Raw genomic sequence first — 26,440 nt, forward strand, 5'->3', positions numbered from 1 at the left:
GAAACAATCAAACATCTACATACTTTCTATTTGCTTTGGACATTTTCTTTTTGTTAAAATGCACCTTCCACTCTATCTGTCCATGGTAACAGCTCTACCATCCAAATTATATAGCTGCTAAACTAGTGTGCATGTTTTATGCACCACTACCTCTAAAAGGTGAAATACACACTGCCATAAGCTACTGCAAAATTGTAACTATCTTAGCATAATACTCTTGGTGTTTTGAGACTGCATGTAACAACCCCTAAAACTCTCTCTTGTATGTAACAAACGTTATTATACCCTTGGCTCCAGAATTCTGGCATTACCAAGAAAATCTGCTGCGTAGTTCCTTACGTTTTCTGAAATCAACACTTCTCTTCAGAAAAGCCACAACTATAAGGCTGCTGGGTTTCAGAGCAATCTTTTCCACCCTGCGTAATATGTGGCTGCAATTTCTACATGACTACCTGCATCTGGTTTGCTTAATGACTAGACTTTTATGTATATTTATTGTTTACATATTCTAAACAAACGTATGCTGGAGGGAGCTACACAATTTAACATTTAGTATGGCTAAGATTTCTCTAAGCAAATGAACACGCATCTCAGACACAAGACCAATTTCTGCAAATTTTAAAATATTACAAGCAATGGATAGGTCCATCTAGAATCATAGAAACTGCATACTCTCCGGATTTAACAAACTATTTGGTGGGTAGCTGTAAAAGTAGTGTGGTAGTTACACTAGAGATGAAGGCCATTACATAGAGGTGGCAAAGAAACAGGGGATGGCCTCAGCACATAAACTCATTCACTTGTAATGGTTTAGAGAAAAACACAACTCATGTCCTCCATAGGTCTAGAAAAGCGGGGAATCAAACCACTTATACATTCAGAAGCAGCTCCACAATACAAAGCCACTTACTCAGGGACTGTGGCAAAGCCACAGCTGAATTCTTTATGATTAAATTCCCTTTAGAAACTAACATGTCATTTTCATGGTAACTGAACTGCTACTCAAAGGAATATTTGTAACTGGAAATGAACGTAGGAGGGGGAACTTAATGCTAGTGAAACAGGAGAAAAATCATGATTTTCAGGTTCAACCAAAAAGCTTTGGAGTTTTCTCTGGCTTTCATGATAATGGAAATCACTTTCCTAGGTGATGAACAGTTACTTCATTGGATTAAGCATAATGTTTTAATGCAATACAAATAATAAACCTGAGTAAAATTAAGCAATTTTTTACACTTGGACTATTTCTTTAAGGCTATTTTTGTGCGAAAGAAGTGAAAAAGCCTCTATGTAGGTGGAGAATACACTTCTCAGCTCCTTTGTGAAAGCTGATGTGCTCCCCTGCTATAGCACTAAAACTTTCTGGTGTAGAACCTGAGAAAGAGCTTACAACTAATCCCCCTCTAATTAAGACAGCTAACTCAAGTCTGCATGGAATAATTTGTAATACTAAAGAAAACCTAATCATATATTATGATACTTGAAGGACAGGAGTCTGTTCAGAGTTATATTTCCACAACTTATGACAATCAGCCAGCATGAACTAAGGGGCTTCAGTAATAACACTCTCTTGACACTTGTTTTAGAAACAAGCTACTGTTTTTCCATTGTGCTGTGCTAGAGTTATTCTTTGTAAAATTCTATTTTACATGCAGCATAAAATAAAACATTAAGTCACATTTCAGAGATCGTTTTCACATTTAGGATAGCTGTCCTTCAACCAGAAGAAAATACTTTAATGGATTAATCCATTAATCTATTAATATTTATCGATCTATTCTACTTACCTAATGTCCCTGCAAGTTAGGACATTTCTAGGAAAGTGAAATAATTTTTCCCGTGCAATCTCACCAGAAAGAGTTGAAGAACTACCAGACTTTAAAGAGACTAAGAGTACTCTAATGTTGGTCAGAAAACTTAGCACACTTAATCTATCAAAAGCATCCTTTAACAATTTCTCCTAGCATTTATTTCATAATTCTGTTGATCTGCATGAGGACAAGAACTTTTACTACTCCTGTACTCCTTTATGGTCATATAAATTCAGGTGGGTTTTTGTATGTTTTAGAATGAGTTATAGCTTTCTTCTCTTTAGGAGATCACAGCTGCTTGACTCACAGTGATTAAAAACAGCTTCTGGTAACAGGTGAAAGAATATAAGAAATACTATCAAAACATTTTACAAAACACTTCTCAGACGTAACTAAATGAATTTGCTATAGGTACAACATATGTACAGAAAACAGGAGGGAATGTATTTATTGGCACTTCTTTCAGATGACTTTCAAGATTTAAAACCACAAAGAAATAGTCATCCTAAATGCATGCTAACAAAACTTCATACTAACACTCAGTATCACGTTCTTTCTTTCCCCTGATCCATCCAGTCAAGAAAGAAAAAAATTTTTTTAATGAAAACACACAATATATTCACTAAAATTCCCAAGCTAAACTGTACTTTCTTTAACTGGAAATACTCTAGTCTCATATTGAAAATTACATTATGCTCATTAAATTCCTCAGACCAAGTCTTTCAATCCCTAATCAGTTATAAATCACACGGCACTTCCGCTGCCTTCCGTTTTGCTTCAGTAACTTCTGTAATATTAGCATCGCCATTACTTACATTATCGTTAATACAGATTTTCCTTTGTCTTTTCATATGATCAGACTCTAATGGAATACAAGTGAGACCTATGTTACAACTTGGTAATACTGACAGACATCTACTTATGCTCCCTGTTTAAGTATATCATATGACATAAGGAAGAGGCACGGTCACTTGCGTACAAATAACCCCAGGATTCATATTCAGAGTCACCTACCTGTATGTGGCTCAATAGAAAAGTAAGGCTGTCCTTCCAGAATGCTATAAACCAGCTTGGCACTATTTCCATAAACTGGATCATCTGCATCTGTAGCTGTTACTTTAGTAACAAAGGTGCCTGAATAAAAAGAATATACACAATTAATGTTTACACTCTTACTTGAAATTTGCATAATTTATTAAAAAAATAATTTGAAACAAAAATTTACTTCCTTGCGAGTTGTGTGACAAGAATAAAGGAAAAAAAAACTATCAGTGACAAAATATTACTTGTGGAACACAAACAAAACATTTTCCTTCAAGATGATATATGCCAGCAGACTGAATTTCTGGGTAAGAGAAAAACCTTTTTAGTAGCTGTATTATTTAAGGTTTCTTTGTAGAATGCATTTAAAGCTACCTGATAGATCTGTGTAGACTTCAAGCATTTGCAAAGGAGTCATATCAAAGGGATATGAAATACAAGGTTAATAATACAATATAATACGTTGCATTTAAGATTTGCAAAATCACATTTGAAAGAACCTTGCCAAGTTACAGAGACCACATAGAAAAGCAATAATAAAAAGGATTCTTTTTTCTTCTCTTGGCTTACAGCCATAATAATGGTTTGATGTGGCCACAGTGACAGAGTTAGGACATCTATTGTTTCTGAAATGAGTCTCTGCCACTGAGGGGGCCATTGTCTAGCCAGAGTTATAATTCCATACTCTGACCAAAAAAATAGAAGAAAAAATTAAGGAAATTGCCCTTTTTATTTCTCAGGCAACATAGCACTTGCCATTTCTGTAAGAAGCAAAATCAAATGAAATTCAGTTGGTTACATTAAGCTTGCTGCAGAGACTTTTTTTCTGGATGACTTAAAAATATAATGATGACGTTAATTAGGCTAACAATAAAGACAATATCTACAGAGGGAGAGAAAGCAGGAGGTTACGGGCTGAATTATTCTTATGTTCAGAAAGGAAAACAATTATAGCACCCACCAAAATACCCCCCCTTTCTGGATATGCCAATAAAAACAGCCTCCTCTTCCTTCTCACACTTTGTGTGCTGCTGAATCCAAATCACATCACTTCAGGACAGGAACAGTAAACTAAAGGGGGAGGAGAGCCCCTTGGCATGTCCTTGCACTGCGCTCTCTCCTTTCTCTACGTGGCACATCACTACTATGGCTTGGGCAGTTTTGTGTTACCATACATGCAAATTATTTAGAGGAATGTTTGCATATTTAGAGATACTTTGCATATCATCCAATAGCTTCCATTTCACACTTTCCCACCCAGCCACCTCAAACATCAGGGCAAGATATGGGGCTAGCAGGATTTGGGAGTGTCTAGAGGGATGGATAACACCTCTTTTATGGAGTGGAAGTTCTGCAGTGCCTGAAGGTGAGGCAGGTTTGCAGCATGGGAAAAATGGGATAATTCCCAGGGAAGGGAATGCAGGTTGCGGAAATACATCTCACTGGAGAAAAAAATGCCTATGGCTTGTACCTGTCATTTATTTTGGCAACTGGTGTAAATTTATCCATTCTTACAGGGTGGGAACCTCAACGAAGGGAAACAGATCAGCTGGCTGTCATACAAGCTCCCCCATGGCCCCATCTGGCAGCAAAGTGCCCCACCAGCACCTCTCCTGCTGCTCAGCAGAGTCCAGAAGAATCCACATGGCCTGCAGCTGATGCGTACCACATGGAAGGGGAACGCAGTGCTGATGAATATTATGTTGCATCTATCTTCGACAAATGCTTGCTGAACGTGTTCTTATAAACATGTAAATTGTTTATGTTTTGAAGCTTAACTGTTTTTGATGTTGAAAGGTGATCTTACACGTAACCTTTAATATAATAACCTTTACCCTGCCACCAGGCAGGAGAAACGGACTTTATCCTCAACTTGATGGTTGGTTTATAAGGAATTAACATCGGAAATTTGTTGTCCGACAAATTACAAATTTTGCTGTATACCCAGACACTAACAGACAATGCCTGAGAGCTTCGACTGAAAATGATAAAGGGGATAGATGACACAAATGTGGGCCCCAGCCTTGTAGCAAGTACAGCAACCTCAGCCTAGAGATGATATCCTGAATGACCTCCTTCACATACAGGAGAATAAAAACAGTAACAGGGAAGCAACCATGGGACACAGTCAGAGGCCATGGTATAGGCTACAGAAAATAAACAAGATAGAGAACAATGACAAGGAAGTATGCAGGAAGCTTGAGTTTCGATGTTGCAGGAACAGAGGAACAAAAGGACCCTTCATGGCTTGCTCATAATAGCTACAAAGCATGAAAAGATGTAGCTATTAGAATTGTCTCACATTTAAGTTTTGTTGGCTCACCTTCTGTAACTCATACACCAGTTACAAGTTCTCTGTTTTGTTGTTCCTACAGAAAGCAATCTCTTAGCCAAGCTGTACCTCCCCTCTCGCAGCATTCAGCCTATAGCCCCACCATTCCAGCAGGACATTCCCTGCAGTTCACAGCTGCTGTCCCACGTGTGATACCAAATATTAAGACAAAGGTCAGTACTTTCTCCAACTGCATTGAGACTGAAATAGCAGGTGATGTACTAGGTTTCTGTGGCTGCTGTCATAAAACTTTTGTTTTGACATCTTCTAAGACAGAAGAGGTTTGTGCAGAACATCATACAATGGGACAGGACTCGAATAAGATAAGGCTCATCACAGAACAGTGAAAATTTTTGTAAGAGTATTTTATCTAGGCTCTTCCATTTTGTTTCCATGATACACTCCATACACAAAGGAAAATAAAGAAGTGAACCTGTTGACTTCTTTGAGATTGTGTTTGATTTGCCTAGCTGGCTGTTATTTCAAAGGACTTCAGAAATAATTACATTGCTTGTTTAGAAAGATTTGATATATAATGTCTATTCTTTTATTTCACTTGAGAATTCCTGAAGACTTTTATAGATATTTATTTCAAGATTTCAAAACTTAAATGGATGTGCTGATTCTTTGATAAATGCATCCTTTATCCCAAGTGTTCATTAGACATTGAATTTGAATACACCTTAATAAAAAGAGGCAGTGTCTAGCATTGCTTACAATCCTGATGCTCAGCTCTCAAGATTTTTTCTTGTGATATAAAATAATTTAATCACTTATTGAGGCCCCAAGTTTATCTGAAATTTATACATACATTAAAAATACATACATAATAGTCAGTATTCCCATCCACTGTTTATATACACAAAAGCAGGGGGAAAATTGCATACCTTTCTTTTTCTTTCCCTTACACATCACTTGAAGTGTGACTAGAATCTCGCCTAATAAAACTAATGAAGGGAACGGAAAAATAAAATACTCTCCCAGCTCCTAGAAATCAATTTCTTACACTGCCAGTCTCTGCCACTCAGCACTTAATTTCCGACCATCATACATACTTCTGAGAAGGTCTGTCATATTCAGTAATTTGCTCCCAACAATCTTATTGATGAAAATTGTTTACGAAAGATGTAAGCAAGCATGAAACAGAAATTAAAGAAATTACTTCCAATATTAAAATCAGTTAAGCTTTTACATAGTTTAAATTTTATCACCTTCAATTTGAAACTTTTTGTTTAATTCCTTGAATAAAATCTTCTGCAAGTGTGAAAAATACCACATTAATATGTTCATACTGGCAATAAGTATACAAAGGAACAAACTCTGCCCCTTCTGCAGCTGCAGAGTATGTTGCTACATCAGCGCTGCTCTGGTTCCACTACAGGACGCTAAGGGTCCAGAAGAAGTTGCAACCTATCTCACTCCCACCAGTGACAGAACCCTTTTCAACTAAGCATGAACAAAAGATTTGGAGAACTGAGAGATTCCTGAGGGTGAAAAGTAATGCAGAAAAAAGGAACTCACAACCACCATGGCTGTTATTTAGGCAGTCTCCCGAACACAGCAGAACTCTTCATGCTTTGGTCTAGAGCTTTGGATTATCAATATTTAAGTAGGATTTTACTCCACTACAGACACTGCAGTTATAAACTACACGTATACAAATATTTTTTACATGCATAATGTGCTTAAAGTTTTAAAGATAAAAATTTTGCATTGAAAAAGCAGTAAGAATGCAGGGAAGAGCATTTATTTAATAAGTGCTCTTTGAGAAAAAACATTCTGGGTTCTGCCCAGCAAATAAACAGCTAAGGTTTCTGTTTGTGTTTAATTTTGACTGCATTTGGCTTGTGTTTGTTTCTTTGTCAATGCTACAACAAACTCATTTAGCTAGAGACTATAAATTTGAAATGGTGCCATTTTTACAAGAAAGCCACTATTATAGTCCAAGTCACTGTTGTCCTAATTACAATAATATAGCAGTTTTATATAATTTGGCCCAACAACATAATCACTGTTTCTTTTTTTCTTTATGTACCTAATATTGCCTTATGTAAAACAAAACCATTTTTTCGATAGATGAGGCAAATTTTAAGATGTTCAGTTAAAAAACTTTCTGCATTTTTTTCTGAGGTACACTTCTGCAATGCTAATGACTCTGCGATTAATATGGACTGCAAAGAGATTCAACAGATTTTAATTAATGAACACTTCTAATGTGATTTAGCCATTAACCATTGCTGATTGTTTCATTCTGTTAGTGTCAGGTTTCATAGTCTCTCTTTGTAACAGGCTAACAATCAGAGACACAATTAACAATAGAAGTATTCTTATACAACTAAGTAAGAAAGCCTGTGTTTGCTGGCAAACTAAGATTAAAAGCCATCATAAAAATAAGATGTGTGTGCTCAGCTAGTGCTCTTTTGTTGTTTTGGCTGTGTTTTTACATGCAAGTCCGGGTACAGATTCTGCACATTAGTCAAAAAGAAAAATGCATATGCTGCTACAGGGAGTAGGAAAGAAAATTTTTTGGTGTGGCAGTGAAATGTGCAGACCAGGGAGGGGGGGAAATCAAACTTGTATCTTCTAGAGGAGGTAACGCGTAGTCAGTGCCAGAAATTTACATGAATCCATATTCAACAAAGCAACCATTTTGTTGAAAGATTGTAATCGCTGGTAAAAATAAAAAATGTGACCATAATGCAACCTAGTGGGACCACATTTTCTCATTTTTCCCAAGGACTTTTTTTTTTCTTTTTCTTTTCAGATGCCCCTTTTGGTCTCCCTCACTCTTTCCCTCCAACTCTTCCCCCGATCTTGACAGGCTGAAATCTCCATTTTATTCAGAATATCTGATTGCCTATCTGACAGGGCATTAGTAGTACATTTGCATGAAAAAGACCTACCATTATTTACCAACTGTTTTGTTTTTCTAAGAGGATCACTGTGCTTCAAAATCTCTAGCTAGATTTTGAGTTTGGCTGATAGTAGCCCTGCAGTCAGTAGCGGTCAAAGCAAAGCATTGTTTGTATTCAGCAGGTCAGATGAGCATTCTTTCCAAAACGAAACCTTTTCTTCACTGTCCTTCTTTGCTATAATCTCACAGGTAGCATGACAGTTGTTGTCATGGTAACAATTTTTTATTGAATAAAACTGCAATAATCTCATAAAAACCTGTATAACTTCTTGACATGTAAATTATTACTGCCTCAAAGCTGAAGAACTTATTTGTTTTTCATTGTAACTGATTTTTTTAAATACAAAACCAGTTTTAAGCCTTATCATCCTGTATCATTCTATATGAGACCATTTCTAAACACAAAATCTATAAATTAGACATTTCGCTAATCAAATAAAGAAAATGTATATGGAACAGAAATCTGTGTAATGCACTTCAGAGCTTGTTAACATATGCAAAATATACATAGAATATTATAGTTGGTATTTTAAATTGCGTAGCTTCATGTCTATGCAGATGTACACACATATATATGCGGGTATGTTGTATGAGTGTTTTAGGGTTCTTTCACAGATTGTGTGCGATTTCACTCCTACCTTCTACATCAGTGCTTCAATGTATTTTTATTATTATTAATAGCTACTTTATTGCCGAAACTCTAAAAGCCCAATATGCAGATCAGGTCTCCCAATGCAAGAACGTCCTCTCCCCAAAGACTCCAAGAGCCGAGTACCAGGAAAGACAAATGCAGACAGACAACTGAAGAGAGATAAGGAGATGACAAGAGGATGTAAATCATCCTGGGAAGCAATGCTGTCAAGCACACAGTGGTGCTGCTGCCTGACTTACCTGCTGTCAGGTTAGCACACCTACCCCACAGTGCCTACAGTACGTAGACATCATGGAAGAGTTTGAAGGACTGCTTTGAGAACAGATGACAGAGGTCTCGTGTGGGTTTTTTCAGAAGATCTTCCCAGACTTAAAGGAAGGCATGTGAAAAAAAGAATAGTATTTGCTTTTTAAGTGTCCAGTGGACACCTTTCAGTGAGGAAAAATTAATGGAGGTGAAAGATGACATCCTAAGCAGCAGTAAAGGGTATAGATACGGGCTGGAATGCTCCACTAAAGGAAAAATGGGCAACTTATGCTTGACATGCTAGAGAGACAGGAAGGCCAGAACGTATTCTACTACATCTATAGTAGAATCCTGTATACAGCCAATCCTAGAGGGAGAAATGAAAAAAAAAAAAGAAAAAAAGTGTACTTTACAGATGTAATACTGATATGTGGATGATGAGAACCATATAAATACACAGATAGATATAAGGCTTCACTTAATCTTCAGCAAAGAGAAAAACAACAACAAAAGCTTCCTTAGAATGAGAAATTGTACAAGGAGGAATAGCTCCCCAAGGGAAATAACAGAATCCTCCTCACTGAAGAGTTCACTCTATTGCACAGGATGCTAGGTAATGTATTCTAAGGGAAAACCCTAGAAAGACAGCGAGATTAACTAATAGGGTAATTTGTCTTTCCCGGCTGTAATTTATTTGACTTTAAGTAGTGAAATACTGTGATGCTGTCATGATCTTGTTTATGATGATTAAGGTAAGGAAGAAGGAAAAGACGGTTATTCATACAACTCAGTTTTGGGCTCAACTGGCTAAATTAGATACCTAGTTGCACTAGCTTTCTGCTCTATCTAAGGGAGGAAGACAGAATTGTCCTTTCATGACATCGTTTTTTCTTGGCAGACCAGAGAGGAATCCAAATTAAATTAGCCAGCTAAAGTGAATGCCTAAATTTCAATCATATGACTACTCTCTTATGTGTATGTACTCAAAATAGGCCATACCAGTCTATAACACTAACCCTCCAGGATTTTCAAGCATGTAAGCTGGCACGCCAACATATAGGACAAGTACAAATCTTGCAAGACTCTTGGTTTTGTTTACATTATTTTCCATATGTATATACAAACACCTATGTGCACTTATATACTCATATAAACAATTGTATACGCTTTCTGAAATAAACTGCAACTGATACTTCATATTCAGTTTTTAAAAACTAATCCAAAAGATTAGAGTAACAAAGCATTACTTGTTTGTTTTGCTAATTTGTTTTATATGAGTAGTCATACGTAATGTCAATCAAATGCACTGAAAAAGAGATCTGAGAACCCAGTACTCTACAGACCTACAGGAAATGGCAGATGCTGTCCCAAAGAATCGATAATCTAAACCAAAAGTTCTAACACCTGAAAAAACAAGCTCAATAAAGGGATCTGAAAGAATCAAACAGGAACAGCTTGGTCAATAGTAGGAAATAACCACTACAATAAATTATGTACCATGCAGGAAAATGCAAGAAACCGCTTCTGTTTCCACCAGGAAAATAGTCTTTTCAAATCCCTCTGATATACTAAGTCAGGTTTAGCTCCATAAGCAGAAGAGGAATCTGAGTTGTTTCTTCCAGATGTTACATATTTCTTAATGCAATTTTTAGAGTAGATAGTTCAGAAAGTTAATGAAATCTTTAAAAAATGTTAATATCTTGCAGTATGCATATGAGTCAAAATCTCTGAACAACTGAATATCCTACCACATGTAACACAACAATGTTTTTAGATTGCTCATGTGTCATTTTAAGGACTTTTTATCATGTGAGGGAAATGGGAAAAATATATTGTATGCAAATGTGTAACTGCAGAAGTATGAAAGGTACTTGCTATGCATAGAAGAAAAATGCCTTCTGTACAGCCCACAGACAATGGAGCAAGCTGGCAGCCTTCAGCATTTTACAGCTGTATAATGAGGACTGTAGGAAGCATGGCTGTGAAATCCAATAAGCTGTACATTTTACAATTTTTTGTGCATAAACTAATTGTTTTAGAACTCTGATACTGCCTTTTTAACACGTTCTTTTGGAAACAAAAATGTTTTACATCAGAAATATATATTCAGATCTAGTAATATAGATAACTCTTCAGCAGTTATCCTTGCTGATGTTACCTACTCGATGGATATAACTTGTGTGAATGTAATAAGAAAGGACACTGCCTTTTCAGTTTTAAGGTTCGCAGTTCTTTCTTGCTACAACTTATAAGATGGTGCCATTAGAGAGCCTGCAGGTATTCCTTTATAAACTCCCCTGGGTTGCTGTTTGTTAGGATTAGAATACAGTGTGTAACATCACAGACAACAGTGGAAGGGTAAAATATATTTTATGTTTGGCTTAAAGAATTATGTTTTCTTTTCCTGGTTTTTTTTGTTCTCCCTTTAGATATCACCATCGCTATAGAATATTAGTTGATATTTGTGAGAGATGTGGGAAATAGCTATTCTTTTGTTCAGGACTTTTTGAAAGACTGCTTGTCTCTAATCAATTGACTATTTCATCAGCATTCATTCTGCGAGGTCCCCAGGCAAAGACAGTAAAATTGGATAATCACTGTACACTATATTTCCAAGCAGGGGGAAAAAAAAGTACCATAAGGCTTGTTGATTTCAATGGAAGTTTCAGGTTATGCTCAGGTGTATTGTATAAGAATATAAATAAATAATAAAGTAGCCCTAGCTGTTTACTGCAGAAATTCGCTCATTTATAACTTTGTTATGAAAACAGAAAACGGCTGGTATAATCTTGCAGCTTTGATGCTCTGCTTGCTTTGTTTGGTAGAGTGAAGCCTATCATGCCAGCAACTGTAAACCAGGTTGCAAAAGCAGACTCTGAAATATTGCCCCCTCAGGCCACTGTGGAGCAAGCATATGGCAGCAGAGACCACTTGGGCCCCAGGGAAAGGGTACGGTTGAATCAGCTGCTCAGCAGTACTCTACCGGCTGATTCATGAGAAAGCCGTATTGACATCAGCTCCACAGGCTATTGCTTATCTGTATTCATGAAGAAACATTAAGAGCTGCAGATTCAGCAACTAAACAAAGACAGAGGTACCAATTCAGGGCAGAGTGGGGAATGACCAGTGTCAGAAAAAAAATGGATTCTGAACTGGATCTCAATCTCCTTTTCCCAAATGTCAAGTGTGTCCATCAAAGAGATGTCTAACACCAGCTATCTGAATTAACATAGTTTGAGGAGTATTGGTCCCCAGCATTCCAAAGCTAAATCTTTTGTGTTAGCAGAGGGATATAAGTTATACTAATAAAAGCTTCCATGAAAATATTACCACCCTGAATTTAATTTTCTGACCAAGAACTTTCTACCTCGTGGTCAGAGCTTGTCCACATTTCCCACAATTGAAAAAAGAAAGAATACATTCCAGTCCAGTTCTGTGGCATTTCATAGAGCCTCAGTCTGGCAGAAATCTGTGCTGGTCTGCTTCCTCTCATCTGTCTGTTTTCCACTTAGGCATCATCCACTGGCCAGCAAATGGGCTCATGTCACAAGCACAGCTGTTTGGAAAAATGAAATGGCATGCTTTCAAAGCCAACAAAACAAAAACCCTATACCACCTTTTTAAACATTTCTTTTCTTCAAAACTTGAAATCTGGAAAAATTCTGAAAAATCCTTGCTAAGAGAAGATTTAACCAAAACAGAATGTATCAGAAACCTGAGTCAAAGACTCATTTTCATATAGGCACAGAAAAGAAATACAACGTGTTTGATATGTACAAACAAAAGCAACCATAAAGAATTTCAGAAGCAGAATATCTGAAACAAAACCAAGATGTTTGTGACTGAGACAAGAATCATCTGGAAAAACGGCAGTAGGATAGATTCTTGTAGATTACATAGGACGAGAGAAGCATGCACCTAAGACTGCCAAAATTTTCTCTGCTCTGCCCACATACGGTCAACACACAGCTACGTCTGTCTGTCTGTCTGTCCTCATCCTGTGAAACAGGAACATTATTGGAACATGTATTCCTCTGCATGGAACTCCATAAGGAACTATGACTTCAATTCTAATCCAAACGGCTTTTTCCTGAGGAGCTTATCTTCACTGTGTATCATTTGCACAATGTTCCTTTGTGCAAAGGGAATGTATGTGTGCAAAAATAGAAAATCTGTGACAAATTGCTGACAGATAATAGAGAGGGAAAGGCAACTTTTGTCTAAGAAACCACTACACATTAATAGCTCCATACTTTGCACAGGTAATTCAGGGTTTATTTCTAAGAACCAGATAGTGTCTTCAGAACCTGAACATTCAAGTACTTGCTGTCATTGGTATGAAGTATTTTGAACAATGCCACTGATTCTAGCAATTTTGTATAAAGTCAATGAACTACCTTAGTGCACTCAGGACAATACAGGTCAGTGCAACTAAACAGTCAGATTATAAATCCCTAAGGAGCAATATCATAGCTTCACCCATGGTCCTCGAGCTCATAATGGTCATTTAAGAACAATATAAAAACATAATGATATTTTCAGTCAGACCTCATGAGAAATGGCAAGTACAAAAATAATACCACGTACTCAGAAATATGTTTTTTCGAGGCTCAGTAACAAATTAAGGAGAACACTGTCTTGGTTTTGAATATATCCTAACCAATTACTTAAGGTTACTGTCATAGTTTAACCCCAGCCAGCAACTAAGCAGCACACAGCTGCTTGCGCGCTCCCTCGACTGATGGGATGGTGGAAAGAATCAGAAGAGTAAAGGTGAGAAAACTCACGGGTTGAGATACAGTCTAACAGGTAAAGCAAAAGCTCTGCACGCAAGCAAAGCAAAACAAGGAATTCATTCCCCACTTCCCACGGGCAGGCAGTGTTCAGCCATCTCCAGGACAGCAGGGCTCCATCACGCCTAACGGTGACTTGGGAAGACAAACGCCATCACTCCCAACGTCCCCCCTTCCTTCTTCTTCCCCCAGCTTTCTGTGCTGAGCATGACGCCATACGGTCTGGGACATCCCTTGGGCCAGTTGGGGTCAGCTGTCCCGGCTGTGTCCCCTCCCAACCCCTTGTGCCCCCCCAGCCTCCTCGCTGGTGGGGTGGGCTGAGAAGCAGAAAAGGCCTTGGCTCTGGGTAAGCACTGCCCAGCAGTAACGAAAATATCCCTAAATTACCAACACATTTCTCCAGTACAAATCCAAAACATAGCCCCATACCAGCTACTGTGAAGAAAATTAACTCTATCCCAGCCAAAACCAGCACAGTTACTTAAGACTTTGCTTTTGGAACTGTGTCTGTCATGAAGAATGTACAGAAGATTTTAAATGCATGCACACTCACTAAATAAATCTCTCACGTAAAACACTCTTCAGTACCACAGCTAGTGAATTTGATTATGCACAAGACGAACAAGCAGAGGAACAAGACAACAGGAAGATATAAATTTTCTAACAGCTGTTACATTGTTGTCATATTTTACAACATGTGCTGTTTTTTTTCCTTAGCCTCTGCATTCCTTTTGTATTTACCCTTTGGGCTAATTTGTAGCTGACCCCAGTAATATAGTCCTTTTACTCTACAATTTTGTGACAAACTATCATTGATTTAACAGTCATGCTCAGTGCCTTAAAAAAATCAATGAATACATTGGAAAAAAACCAGTAAGACAGTGTGGTTGATCTTGATAACATTTCAGGTCAGGTTTTTATCACAACTTTCTAATTTATCAAGTTATTTTATACCTATTCGTATCAGACATTGCATGTTGATTTCATATTCAGCAGATTTTGTCCTTTTGCAAACAATCTGAAACTGGAAGAGAACTAATATCTTTGGGAGAACTGGAAAGAAAAGCTACACTGTGTATAGTGTGCTTCTGCTATACATGGCTATACTAAATAACTCTGTTCTGCTTTTAAAAAAAAAAAGATTGACTGATTTCTTATTTACAGTGATGTAATCAAGGGCAACCTTTGACCCAAAGGAAAACATTGCTAAGTAGATATGCTTGTGCCAAAATTGGAAATTGATATTCTGACTCAACTGAAAGCCTAAACCCTTTCCAATAAAGACCTTTTTCCCCCAGTAAGTAGTTTTCATGGAAGCATTTAAGGACAAAAATATTATTCTAAGCTTTTTCACATTGTTAATATTTTCAAGCATTAAAGGCAAAAGCATTTCTAATGCAGTGGCTGACTGAATTCCACTGCATGTATTCTAAGATGGGGGGTTTTATGACTGTCAGGGGAGTTCTTAATATTTGGAGATTATTAAAGTTTGTCTGTTTATCTTAATTCAAGCAAACTATTACAGAATTCTCTTCCCTTATGGCTTTTGTTCTTTTTCCATCTGTGTCCTTTTTTATTTCACCAACATGTTTGTCAGTCTACTTCTGTCGTCTGCTGTCTTTCAACATGACACTAGCTGTCCAAACACTCTTAGCTTCACTAAGAATGAAATCAAGAAATTTCACTCCTCATTCTTCTCCTGAAAAAAAGATCCTGAAACTATACTGTTGGGAGACAATATCCACTTTTGCTCCCATTATCACCTCTGCAGCATGCTTTCAGGGAATTCATGAATCTGTGCGTAGCTGAGAAGGCAACACAGAAACACAACATACTTGAGGAGGGTGTCTGTGTTTTTTTCTTTTCTTTTTTTTAAATAAGACCAGTCTGAATCACCCTTGTGGATCTTCTAAGATTTCTCATTCATTTACATAATATGCTATCTTCATTGCAGGCACATATACAGAGCTCATAGACAAATGGGAAAAAAATAATGAGTCATAGGGTTCTTCTTCCCAGAAGCTTAGCTGAATCTCTTTTTAAAAGGTTTTAACTGGGTTTCTTTCCCAGTATGTCCCTTTACATCTAAAGGTGATTAAACAAGATTTACAGACAAATTAAATTATTTCCTATTTGTGAAATGCAATACTGTTAGAATGAAGTGAATCCACAGATTTCACTTTTTGATCTTTTATTTCTTAAGAAAATTAATATCAGAATTAAAAGATTAAAGTGCTTGGTTTCAGCAAAGAACATATTCTTCATATACACTACCAGCTTTCACAAGCAAATTCAGCGTGCCAGAGTTGGGGAACAGGGCTTACTATGGTAGATTATATAGGAGTTACATAAAAAAAAGAAAGGAACACAAGGATGAAATAAGGGAAAACTCAATTTAGTTCTCAAAACTTTTTCCGGAATGTGCTCCTCTCTTTCCTCAAAGAGAGAAATAAATTATTTCAAAATAACTCTGAACACAGTGACGATACACACCACTCAGTACGCGTGTGGGTGTGTGTTCTGTGAAGACAGCTGAAAAGTGAGCATCATTCCTACCGGAGATAACAGTGTAATACTAATAGTCTTTGCACCAAGTAGTGGGAGGAAAGCCATGCAAATCCTTTTCTTTTGTTTTAGTAGGGAAGCTGGATTTTCCAGATGTCACTGATACATAACATAAAAATCAAACAGGCTGGATTGCGGCCATATACATGTGATAATCTCATATATTGGCATACACACACGTTCATACATATCGCATACAGAAAGTTTGCACATATCTTGCAGTTTTCACATCCCCATAGTGTATCATTCATGTTCTAGATAGTCATGCAAAAATACCACTGTCATTTATATAATACATCTCTTCTAGCAAGAAACATAAGACCAGTATCTAATCTACCTATTAGAAAAACTGCATTGTGTTAGAACCTCATTACATTACAGATTAATGAAAAGTTACTGTGTTCATCTGTATTTTATGCATTGCTTTCCACTGAGGTCCAAAAATAAAATGCCTTGTACTGCACCCTCATTACATAAGTACTATATATATATAGCATATGAGGTCCTCTTCTGTTTCAGAGCAGTCAGAATTGGTATAAGCATTTTGAGGAAAGAAGAGGTTTAGTAGAACTTTGTTTTATTCTGAATAAGAACACTGACTAGTAATGACTGTGTTGTAGAAATGTCAAGGCTGAAATTAGCAGTGGGTGGAGATCTCTTTAAGGGGAATTAAATAAGTGGATAATGGAAGTGAAATAGTCAGTGTGGAAAAAAAAAAATTCCTTGAACAATGAAAGGAGACAGTTTTCTTATAAACATTATCAAGGAGTTAAAGTAATTTTAGGAGGACTAACAAAACTTAAAGAAAGTTAAAATAATTTATGGAGCATCATTTAGTACAGCTCTTGTTATTGCTACCTGTGGGTTGATAGAGGAAAGCAGAAGGAAATAGTAACAGCAATATTAGTGAAGGGGTAACATTCTTATCTTCAGCTTTCCAGTCTTGAAGTTTGGTTCCATCAGAGATTAAGATGCAGACTTGACTGCATATGCTGCATAGAATTTACAGCCGTTCATTACCCATGTAATGCAATGGCAAACGCACTCTGAGTTTTGAAGTGGCAGCTGAAAATTAGGTTTTGTTTGCAACAAAAGAGCAGGAGTGTATGTTTGTGTTTCTTTAGAGAAATAGCTTGAAAACATACACCCCCTAGGAATGTCACATAAAAAATATGCAAAGTTCAGGGATCATAAGGGATAAATGTGCAAAACTTGCACAGTTTCACTAGTAACGGTAATAAATGGCAGACCTCTGAGATAATCTAGAAGAAATTTCTACCTATATTTGTGTTGTTAGAATAAACTTGGTTTGGACCAAACTCCCCCTGCAGCCTGAGAATACATAAAAATGCAGAACTACATGATTTCAGAGGCAGTTCAGTGAAGAATAGTTTCTCTTTCCCCCACCTTGCTAGAGGAAACAGGTGAAATAATATCCTCCAAAAAACAGCCCCCTTCACTATTCCCTAAACTGACATCTATGTCCAGGCATTAGTCATTTCTTCTACAACCTCCTACTATAAAGTTTTCCCAGATAATGTTTTACCTTTTAATTAATCTCTCATGACGTTCCTTTACATTTTTCTCCTCCTCTTTCAACCTAACACTTTTCTCAATTGTTTCACTTTGCTTCTCTTTCCTTAATGTTTTATCTTTTATTCTCTTGCTCTCATTGCACTTTTACCATTTTTAAACCTCGTGTTCATGAGTTCACTAGATTTTTATTCATCTGATCTTCTGACTAGTTTCCTGTCAAAATTTGGGGGGGGGTTTCCCCTCATCTTCTTTACAGTGAGTACTCCTTGGATAAGGTCCATGTGTTTACTAAGGATCATAAATATTGCTCATATGCACAGGTATAAATTATTTTTATAGTAGCCTTTGTGATCAGAAAACATGTTTTCTTGTCTGCATATATCTTCATTTTCTTTTCTCCTAGAATACCAAGCAAGTCCCATTCATATAAGGATTAACTGCCTTCAATTTCCCTTTCTCATTCTCCTACTCTCTCCTTTTTTTTTTCTTTTTTTTTTTAATTTATTTTATTTAATTAAGCCATTTTCTTGCCTAGAGCTTGGCAACATATCTTCTGAAAGCAGGTCCATATTATGTTTGTGCTGCTGTATAATTAAAATTAACTCAACAAGTTAAACTTAAGTTTTAGTAAAAGAACTGACACACAGGCTTGAAAAATTCACATATCAGTTTCAGCACAAGCAATTCAATGCATCCAAGATATGAAAATCTGTTGGAGAAGTGTTGAGGAAAAAAAAAAGAAGCCTCAGGTATCACTGTCTAGTCAGCACACCATGCTTACGTTTGAATATGACCTGGTACAACTCGTTGCACTGAATGTGAGTGAGAGGATGATTCTGGCTTCTCACATTCCTCCTCTTTTTAACTAAGACAGAATGGTGTTTTTGAAACTTTTTGATGGGGTGCTGCTTTATTTTATGAAGTGCCTTGGCACTCCTTCAATTATCTCTCTTTGACAGATATAGACAAATTGCTGAAAAGCACATTATCCTCAACCTAATACTAGAAAACATTAGAATTTAGTCTGAATTTCATGGCCAAATTTTGATGTCTTTGCTTATACTGGATTCTTATATTACCCTGAAATTGACTTTTTTGGTTTGATGGGTTTACTTCCCTTTTGCTTTAGCGACAACTAAAGATCACCTGCACTTGATACATATGTATCAGTAGGGATCGAGGACCTGAGAACATAAATGTGTACCTCTAAGTATGTATTTATACATTTGCAAATACCGAACAAGGGACAAACCAAGCAAAAAACATCTAATATATTAATCCAGAAGGAAACAGATTCACGCTAATCTGACAAAATGAATAAGTGTAAGTAAAACATATTAAGAAGATTATTTTCTACTCCTTTCTTTTTCTCCCCTTTCACACAGTTAATTTCTCTTTTCACCATCTTTTTCCACAGCCTTCTGTTTTCCCCTTCCACCTTCCGCGCAAATCCTACGGCTAATTGGTTAAGTCCACTCTAGAGTCTAACCATCAATTCCCACACACAGCATCTTTCATTTCAATGTTTTTGGGTGATTACAGTTGCACTTAGAGGAAAACAAGTAAGTATGTATCAACACACTGCAAGTACTACGTCTGTGTATGAAAACATACAAACAGATAATTAAACATCAACAAAGTATCAATAGGATTAGAGTGTCATGTTGGAACAAATCTTGATAAATCCTTCTCAATAACAATACTCTAACTACAGCGTCATAGGGGGAATATAAATTCAGCCCATTAAAGCATTGTTGGACAAAGAAAGACACATTAATACATCTGTTAGTCATTTTCTTACTACTAAGGGACTCTACTATTGTGCTGCAGATGAAAGCATTGGCCAAGAAGAGATTTGAAAATATGCAAATTAATGCTAACAACATAATAAATATCTTATTATTCATCAACAACTCAATGGCATACTGCCGTAGTTTAAACTGTGAGTAATCAAAGTTTGTCGATGTTTAGACATACATACCTACAACAGACATTTCTGGAACCGTGGCATGATATGGACCATTGACAAACTCTGGGGCATTGTCATTGATGTCTTGAACCTTAATAATGAATTCTGAAGGAGGCTCCAGAGGCTGGTTTGTGTCCCTGTCGACTGCTTGAGCTGTTAGTGTGTATTCAGCTTTTTCCTCACGGTCAAGCCTTTTCATTGCATGAATGTCTCCAGTCTTGTCATTGATCACAAAGATTGTTCCAGCTCCATCTCCTGACAGAATATACTTGATTTTGCTGCTGCCAGGATCCAGGTCTGTGTGTAACTAAAAGGAAAAAAAGCATTTTAGAGACAAAAATTACACCCAGAATTTTTTTTGCATTGGTCTAACCATGCATTTTGTCAAGCTATTCTTTTGTACTTTAATCTTAGCACCAGTGATCCACATCTTAGCTTGAATACACAAGGAGAGCAGGGATTTGTATGCATACTAATCAAAAGTGAATGTAATCATAGCTGTAATTAGACTTTCTATTTAAAAAGCAGCTGTTATATATATTTTAAATCCCTGTTCTAAAATGTAAATGTCTTCAGAACTATTATCAGCCAAAATGAACAAGCACAAAATGTCCTTAACCTATTAGATCAAAGGGCGAATGGAGGATTAACAACAATATATATTTTAATCTAATTGCTTATTATTTATTATTTCTTTCAGCTTACTTTCAGGTGACTGCAAGTGGCTGAACACTGGCATATGTGTAAATGTTGTAATGGACAGCATTCACAGAAATTTAGAACCATATCATAACTCAGCTCTTAGCAGAACTTAAAAGGTTCTAAGATCTTTATTCTAAAAGTATTTCCCCTGAAAGAAAGCTTTGTTAAAGCAAGTTTCCAGAAATGTAAGAACAACCCTTACACACATCTTCCCATTCTCCTCAATGCCCCATTAGAAAAAATAATACTTAGATTGTACTTGGCTTTTCAAAAAACAAGATAGGATTATAATAATCTAAAACAGTATGGGAAAAATAGGTTTTCTTCTTTACTTTGAAGTTTTTTGTTAATTAAAAGCCTGAACTGAAGAACACTGGAGACAAACAAAGGACTTCCATTGATTTTTTTGCAGGCTCAGAGCCAAGTACTAAATAGCAGATTATCTCCAATAATTTTTAATTTGCGAGGGCGAGCGCACCAATTGGTGGACCATATGTATTAGTGTCAACACATTAAAAAATACAGGATAATAACTTAAATATACAGTAACAGTGCTTTAAATTCTATTTACTATTAAATCTAACACTCTCAATATGAACAATAAGAAGAAATGAGTATCACATCATTAAAAACGTAACTTGCATTTACTATTATTTCTCTCTGCCACATAAAAGATAGTCTGAAGGAAATATGTACAACCTGTTTAGGATAGCTGCAACATGACTTACAATAACTACTACTAGACTTGTTCCTGTTTGCTCGTTTTTGTGCAGACAGCTCAACAGAAATTGTTGCTGGTTATGCATACTTTTCAATTGATAGCAGTGGTTGCTAGGGCCGGGCAGCATTGTCATTTGATATAAGGACCTGCATTAGGATGTTAAAATAGGCGTGGGAAAAAAAGCCTTGTAACACTGGCTACAGCCAAGCCACAAGTAGATTTGTATGTCATACCACAAGTAGGCTCTGCAGGTTCTTCAGTAGATAATTGGTCGCATATAGTTATATCCGCAAATTAGCTGTTCAGGAATAAGAGATTAGAAAACTCGTTAACAGCACCTTACAAAAAAGGAATCTTGAATTGCTGCAATGAGCACAGCAGACAATGGCAGTCAGGTCTGATTTTCCAGTTGATCTGGTTTATTATACATACAAAATCCTGGGCCGCCAGTGTATTCTCTGCTCTGCAATAATAGCAGAACTCCCACTGACTACAAGAGGTGTAACTTCATCCTCTGTGTTTTGCTGGGTAACACATTATTACCACACCAGCTATTACCATGCCACTGTTTTAACAACTTTTCAAAAGCACTTTAACTGTCTGTGAATATGAATGACTCAATCCAGTTCACTCTTCCTACCCAAACCACATGAACATACACGTAGACATCACGTGACAGCTGAGTCCTTTTCCAAAAAAGCAATATTTTTCTTTTTGTAGTGGCCATCAGCTTTTCCTTGAGAACAGTCAGCATAATTTATGTTAATTTAAGTTAACAGCACTCTCCTGTTGGTTGGTACTGCAGTTTTATCCCTCGGTGAGACACATTATTACAGTTTTTTTTGGTCTTAAAGATTATTGTCCTTATGACCAGGATTATACTCAATGTAGAGGTCAGCAACACAAAAAATTATTTTCAGGGTCCCAGAGCCTGTCAAGATCAATCCAGAATCTGTTTGTGTATTAAACAGATTGTTTATAATTTAAGCATCTATTTGATCCCTGAATAAGATCTATACATTATTAACATTGCATATGAAGGTTGTGGCAGAATATTCATAGCTGAATTACAGTGATGTCATATCACAACATTGTGTTGACAGGCACAACTCGGCAAAGCAATTGGGAACATCTCAGTTCACCCAATTACACAGAGCCTTACAGTGAAAAATTACAATCTGAATTTCTGAGAAGGCACTGGCTGAATAAATTGGATATTTCACGCAAGTATTTGAGATTGTTCAAAGATTCACCAATTTCCTATGTGCTAATAAGTAGGAGAGGCTGTCAGTATAATCTCCAGTGTAAGTTTTACCCATATTATCCAAAGGAAGTTATGGTTCATAAATCAGCTCTGGTATAAATTAATGTAGAGCTGTAAAACCTTTGCAGTGCTAGTAAAATACCAACAGTTAAAATGAAAAAAGTCTATGATACTATTGTTTCTTCTAATAAAGCCCTTTGTATCAAAAGAAAGAAACAGATATTGCTATTTGAAACACTATAAAATGAAGGGCTAAATATTAAACAAAAAGTGGAAGAGCTAGAAGTATTTTATAATCTTAAAGTTGAAACCAAGTATAAAAAACAAGCCATAAATATAGCATTTACTGAAATCATATATACTTTTTATGGTGACCATCCAGGCTGACAGATTAAAATATCTTTTCTAGGTTTTGAAGCTCTTATACTCTAATATCAAAATATTATAACAAATGACCTATGGAAGAGCCATTTTTCCAAAGTCATTTCATTGTTTGGATTCAGGATTAAAACATCATCATCTACTTACAAAGTTAAATCACAGAACTGAAGTGAAATTCTAAGCCAGAAAGCACAGCATTTTTTCCAAGTAATATTTCCTCTCTTCTACCAGATGTGAATGATAATTTACAGCAATCGTCAAGCTTCAGCAAGCTGTGTTCATGTGAAGGTTAAAGATCATTAAACACATAATTATATAGGGTCTAGGTGAATGATAGAGAGGCATAATGAATATGATAAATGAGTATCAGTTTCTGTTGAAAAAGCCTCACAAATGTTGTAAATGTGAAACTGCTTTCCACACCTGTAGCTTTATTTGTTGCGCCTGTGCTTGAAAGCTGACCTCCTGTTTTTCAGAGCAATATTGAGAAACATAACAAGAATTTCTGTTTTAAAAAGGAGACATCTATAGCTAGCCCCTATGTTCCAATACTAGACAGCATCCCAAAACAAACAGAAAAGCATGTTTACTGGAAAACTTAATCATGTTCACAGTGAGTCAAACTCGCTTCCTTCATATGAGATTCAATCAATTAGACTTCAAAGGAAGTGAAATCTTCCTCCATCACTGCCCTACCTGTGGAACTATAAATTCAAAGATCTCTCTCCCTTAAAGTAGCAGATGCAACACTATCACCCAAATCATGCCTGGATTTATGACAACAGGAGATGTTTTGGATCCTCTCCTAGTTTTAATGGTGACACAGATGCCCTGTATTAATACCCAACTAAAGGCTCCCATGTAGCCTCAGCAAAGGTCCGCTCCTAAATAATGAACTTCATTCAAAATGAACCCTCTGAACACTGCAGTTTCTAATCATTATTAATTCCTTTGCTATTCTATGTTATAATACAGATGATAATCAATGGAGCCAGTATTAACGGTGACAGCACACACAGTGTGCTTCCACAAAACTAACATTGTTTTCACTAATAATGAATGCATATCTAAAAGTATTCCCAACACACTATTCAAATATATAACATATATTTATAATCTCCCATGTACATACATACAAACATGCATAATTACAATCAATGCAAGAGAAATTGCAGAGATGAAACTTACTCAAAGAGCCTCTATATTCTGTAGATATAAAAGTACTACTTTGCAGTAAACAACAAATAGATGAACAATTCTCCTATTCCATAGATACTTGTTCATCATATTTTTAACCACATTTTCTTATCAAATACTTGGTTCAAAACTATGTACGCAGCCAAGGACTTAATATACGGACAAAGGCTGCAGAAGCTCCAAGCTAGGTTTGTGAAGTTCTTTTGCAATTCTGAGTACACAGAGAGATTTATGAGACTCTTCTGCAGATGGAAACTGTCTCACCTGCTCTCAGTCAGCTACCTGGCAAATCAATGGTAGTCAAAAGAGCAGCTTGCTCAGCACAATGAATCTCATGTTCAAGCCATGTGTTCACCATCAGGAAAGTACATAATGCACTTGGGTCTGGTCCATCCCCAGAGTTAGCAGAAACCTGTTAACTGGCCTTAGTAGTAGAATTGGGCACTGCAAGTCCTCTCCAGGTGTGTTGTTGGTGCACAACTTGATACAGGCTAGCCCGTAATGTGATGCATCATCAAAGGGAGGATTTGTAACCCAAAATTCCTCATATTACTAAAAAAGCATAAATATATCAGTAATTCACAAGGAGGGGCAGGGGGAGCGATATATGTTATGAAAATGCTCCTGGATATTTTTAATTAAGAAAAAAGAAGGTGGCATTATGTAGTCAAGTTTTTATTTGAGTTTGTTCGAAAGTAATTAATTCATCCTCATGTAATTACAAGGGAAATACCCCTTACTTGTTTCAAGGGAAAAGGCATAATCTGCCCTTAAAACTTCATTTTAAAATTTGCATCATTCTTCTCCTTCCTAAGTCTGGAATCTTTTTTAAGGGATTAACTAGTGCATCACTGATTTTCACCTGAAATTACACAGGTAGACACACAACACACTAACACTATCCTAATGCTTCAGGTTCTTCTATTTTTTTACCTATGACTTGCAATGAAATTCCTCATTTATGAGGCAGACCCCATTTAATGAACTGAAGAGACAGAATTTGCAGCTTTTATGACTCTTTTCCGCAACTGCTGGGTTCTAAGAAGCTCTAGCTCATTCTGTGAAAGTATGGAAGGATTTAAGTGACTTCTACAATCATTTATATATATCAATGCTTTCAAAAACTGTAATGCACCTTACTCATCATGTGCTTCTTTCTGTATGTGACTTTGCAGGTGTTTTTTTTCTAAAAATACGAACATCATTAGGTGTTACAGAAGATTTTTGTGTGTATTGTTGATGTGCTCTGACACATAATAGACAATGAGCACATTTATTGATAACTCAGTTTAAAAAATCATTCATAATTAAACCATTATAAATAGATTCAATTAATTTGCACACAACACAGACTTAATACAGTGAACGCAATTTCAATTTAATAGAAATTTTCATATTCTCCATGGATAGGCTGATCCCATCTTTAATAATGGGAGTTATAGGTGCACAATGGGGAAGAGGAAAACCAAATATTCTGCATTATTATTCAGTGTAATGACAAGTTGGGGCACAGATTTGATGTACCTGACAAAATGTCAGTACTTGGAACACTTTCAGAAAGGAAACAGAGATGTCCATGGATGACAAAGGTTTCATTTACGATACAAGAATCATGTAACTTGAAGCCTCTGGAGTAACTGTCGAAAGACTTTACAACTCACACTTCTCAGCTGCAGTTTCATAACCATATTCAAAGAGAATTAAAGCAATAATATCCCTAACACTTTCATTTAAGAGTGTAATCTCTGCTTTTGTCTGCCTCAGTTTCCTACCATGTCATTTGAGTATCTTTGATTCCAGATGGCTTCTTTTATGTTTCTGTTTATTCTTTGCTACTGCTTTTTTATTCTATTTGATTTGCTAATTTTGTCTCTGTTTATATTTATACTGCAACTGTGCACAAACTGCTTTTCATTGCTTACCTTTTGGTATCATCTTATGATACACTAGAGTGAACTGTTGTTTAAAAACTGGAAACAAGATCGGGATCCAACAATCTCTTTGTTCTAATTCACTGATTATGACCAACTGACGCAAGAAAAGAGCTCAGGAATGGAACCAAATCTTGATCTAAGTTCTTCCTGTTTAGAGCACCATTGGTCCTTTCTGTACGTGTCATGTATTGCCTTCCTTACCACGCTGAATTAATAATTTTTAATATCTATATTCACTCAATGTCTTGGGAAACAAAAGATAGCTATACTTGTATTTTACAGATGGGAGGAACAGAGGAAGATAGAAACCCATATTTGGTCTCACAAAGATCCATATTAGGAAGAAACATCCAGACTATAAGACTACCCAAGCCATTCCTAA

The 26,440-nt window shown here is 36.5% G+C and overlaps 1 protein-coding gene across 2 annotated transcripts in view; it reads right to left on the minus strand.

Moving 5' to 3' along the window:
- The window catches only part of CDH8 (cadherin 8), a 151,559-nt gene that overhangs the window by 76,992 nt on the left and 48,127 nt on the right, over nt 1–26,440 (minus strand). For both annotated transcript variants that reach the window (XM_075039990.1, XM_075039991.1), the window contains 2 exons: nt 19,872–20,166; nt 2,826–2,945 (listed from right to left, as the gene is read on the minus strand). In XM_075039990.1, coding sequence (XP_074896091.1) covers nt 2,826–2,945; nt 19,872–20,166 — 415 coding nt within the window. The remainder of the gene's footprint in view (nt 1–2,825; nt 2,946–19,871; nt 20,167–26,440) is intronic.

This window comes from Buteo buteo, chromosome 11 (assembly GCF_964188355.1).
Source record: "Buteo buteo chromosome 11, bButBut1.hap1.1, whole genome shotgun sequence".
Lineage (NCBI taxonomy): Eukaryota > Metazoa > Chordata > Aves > Accipitriformes > Accipitridae > Buteo > Buteo buteo.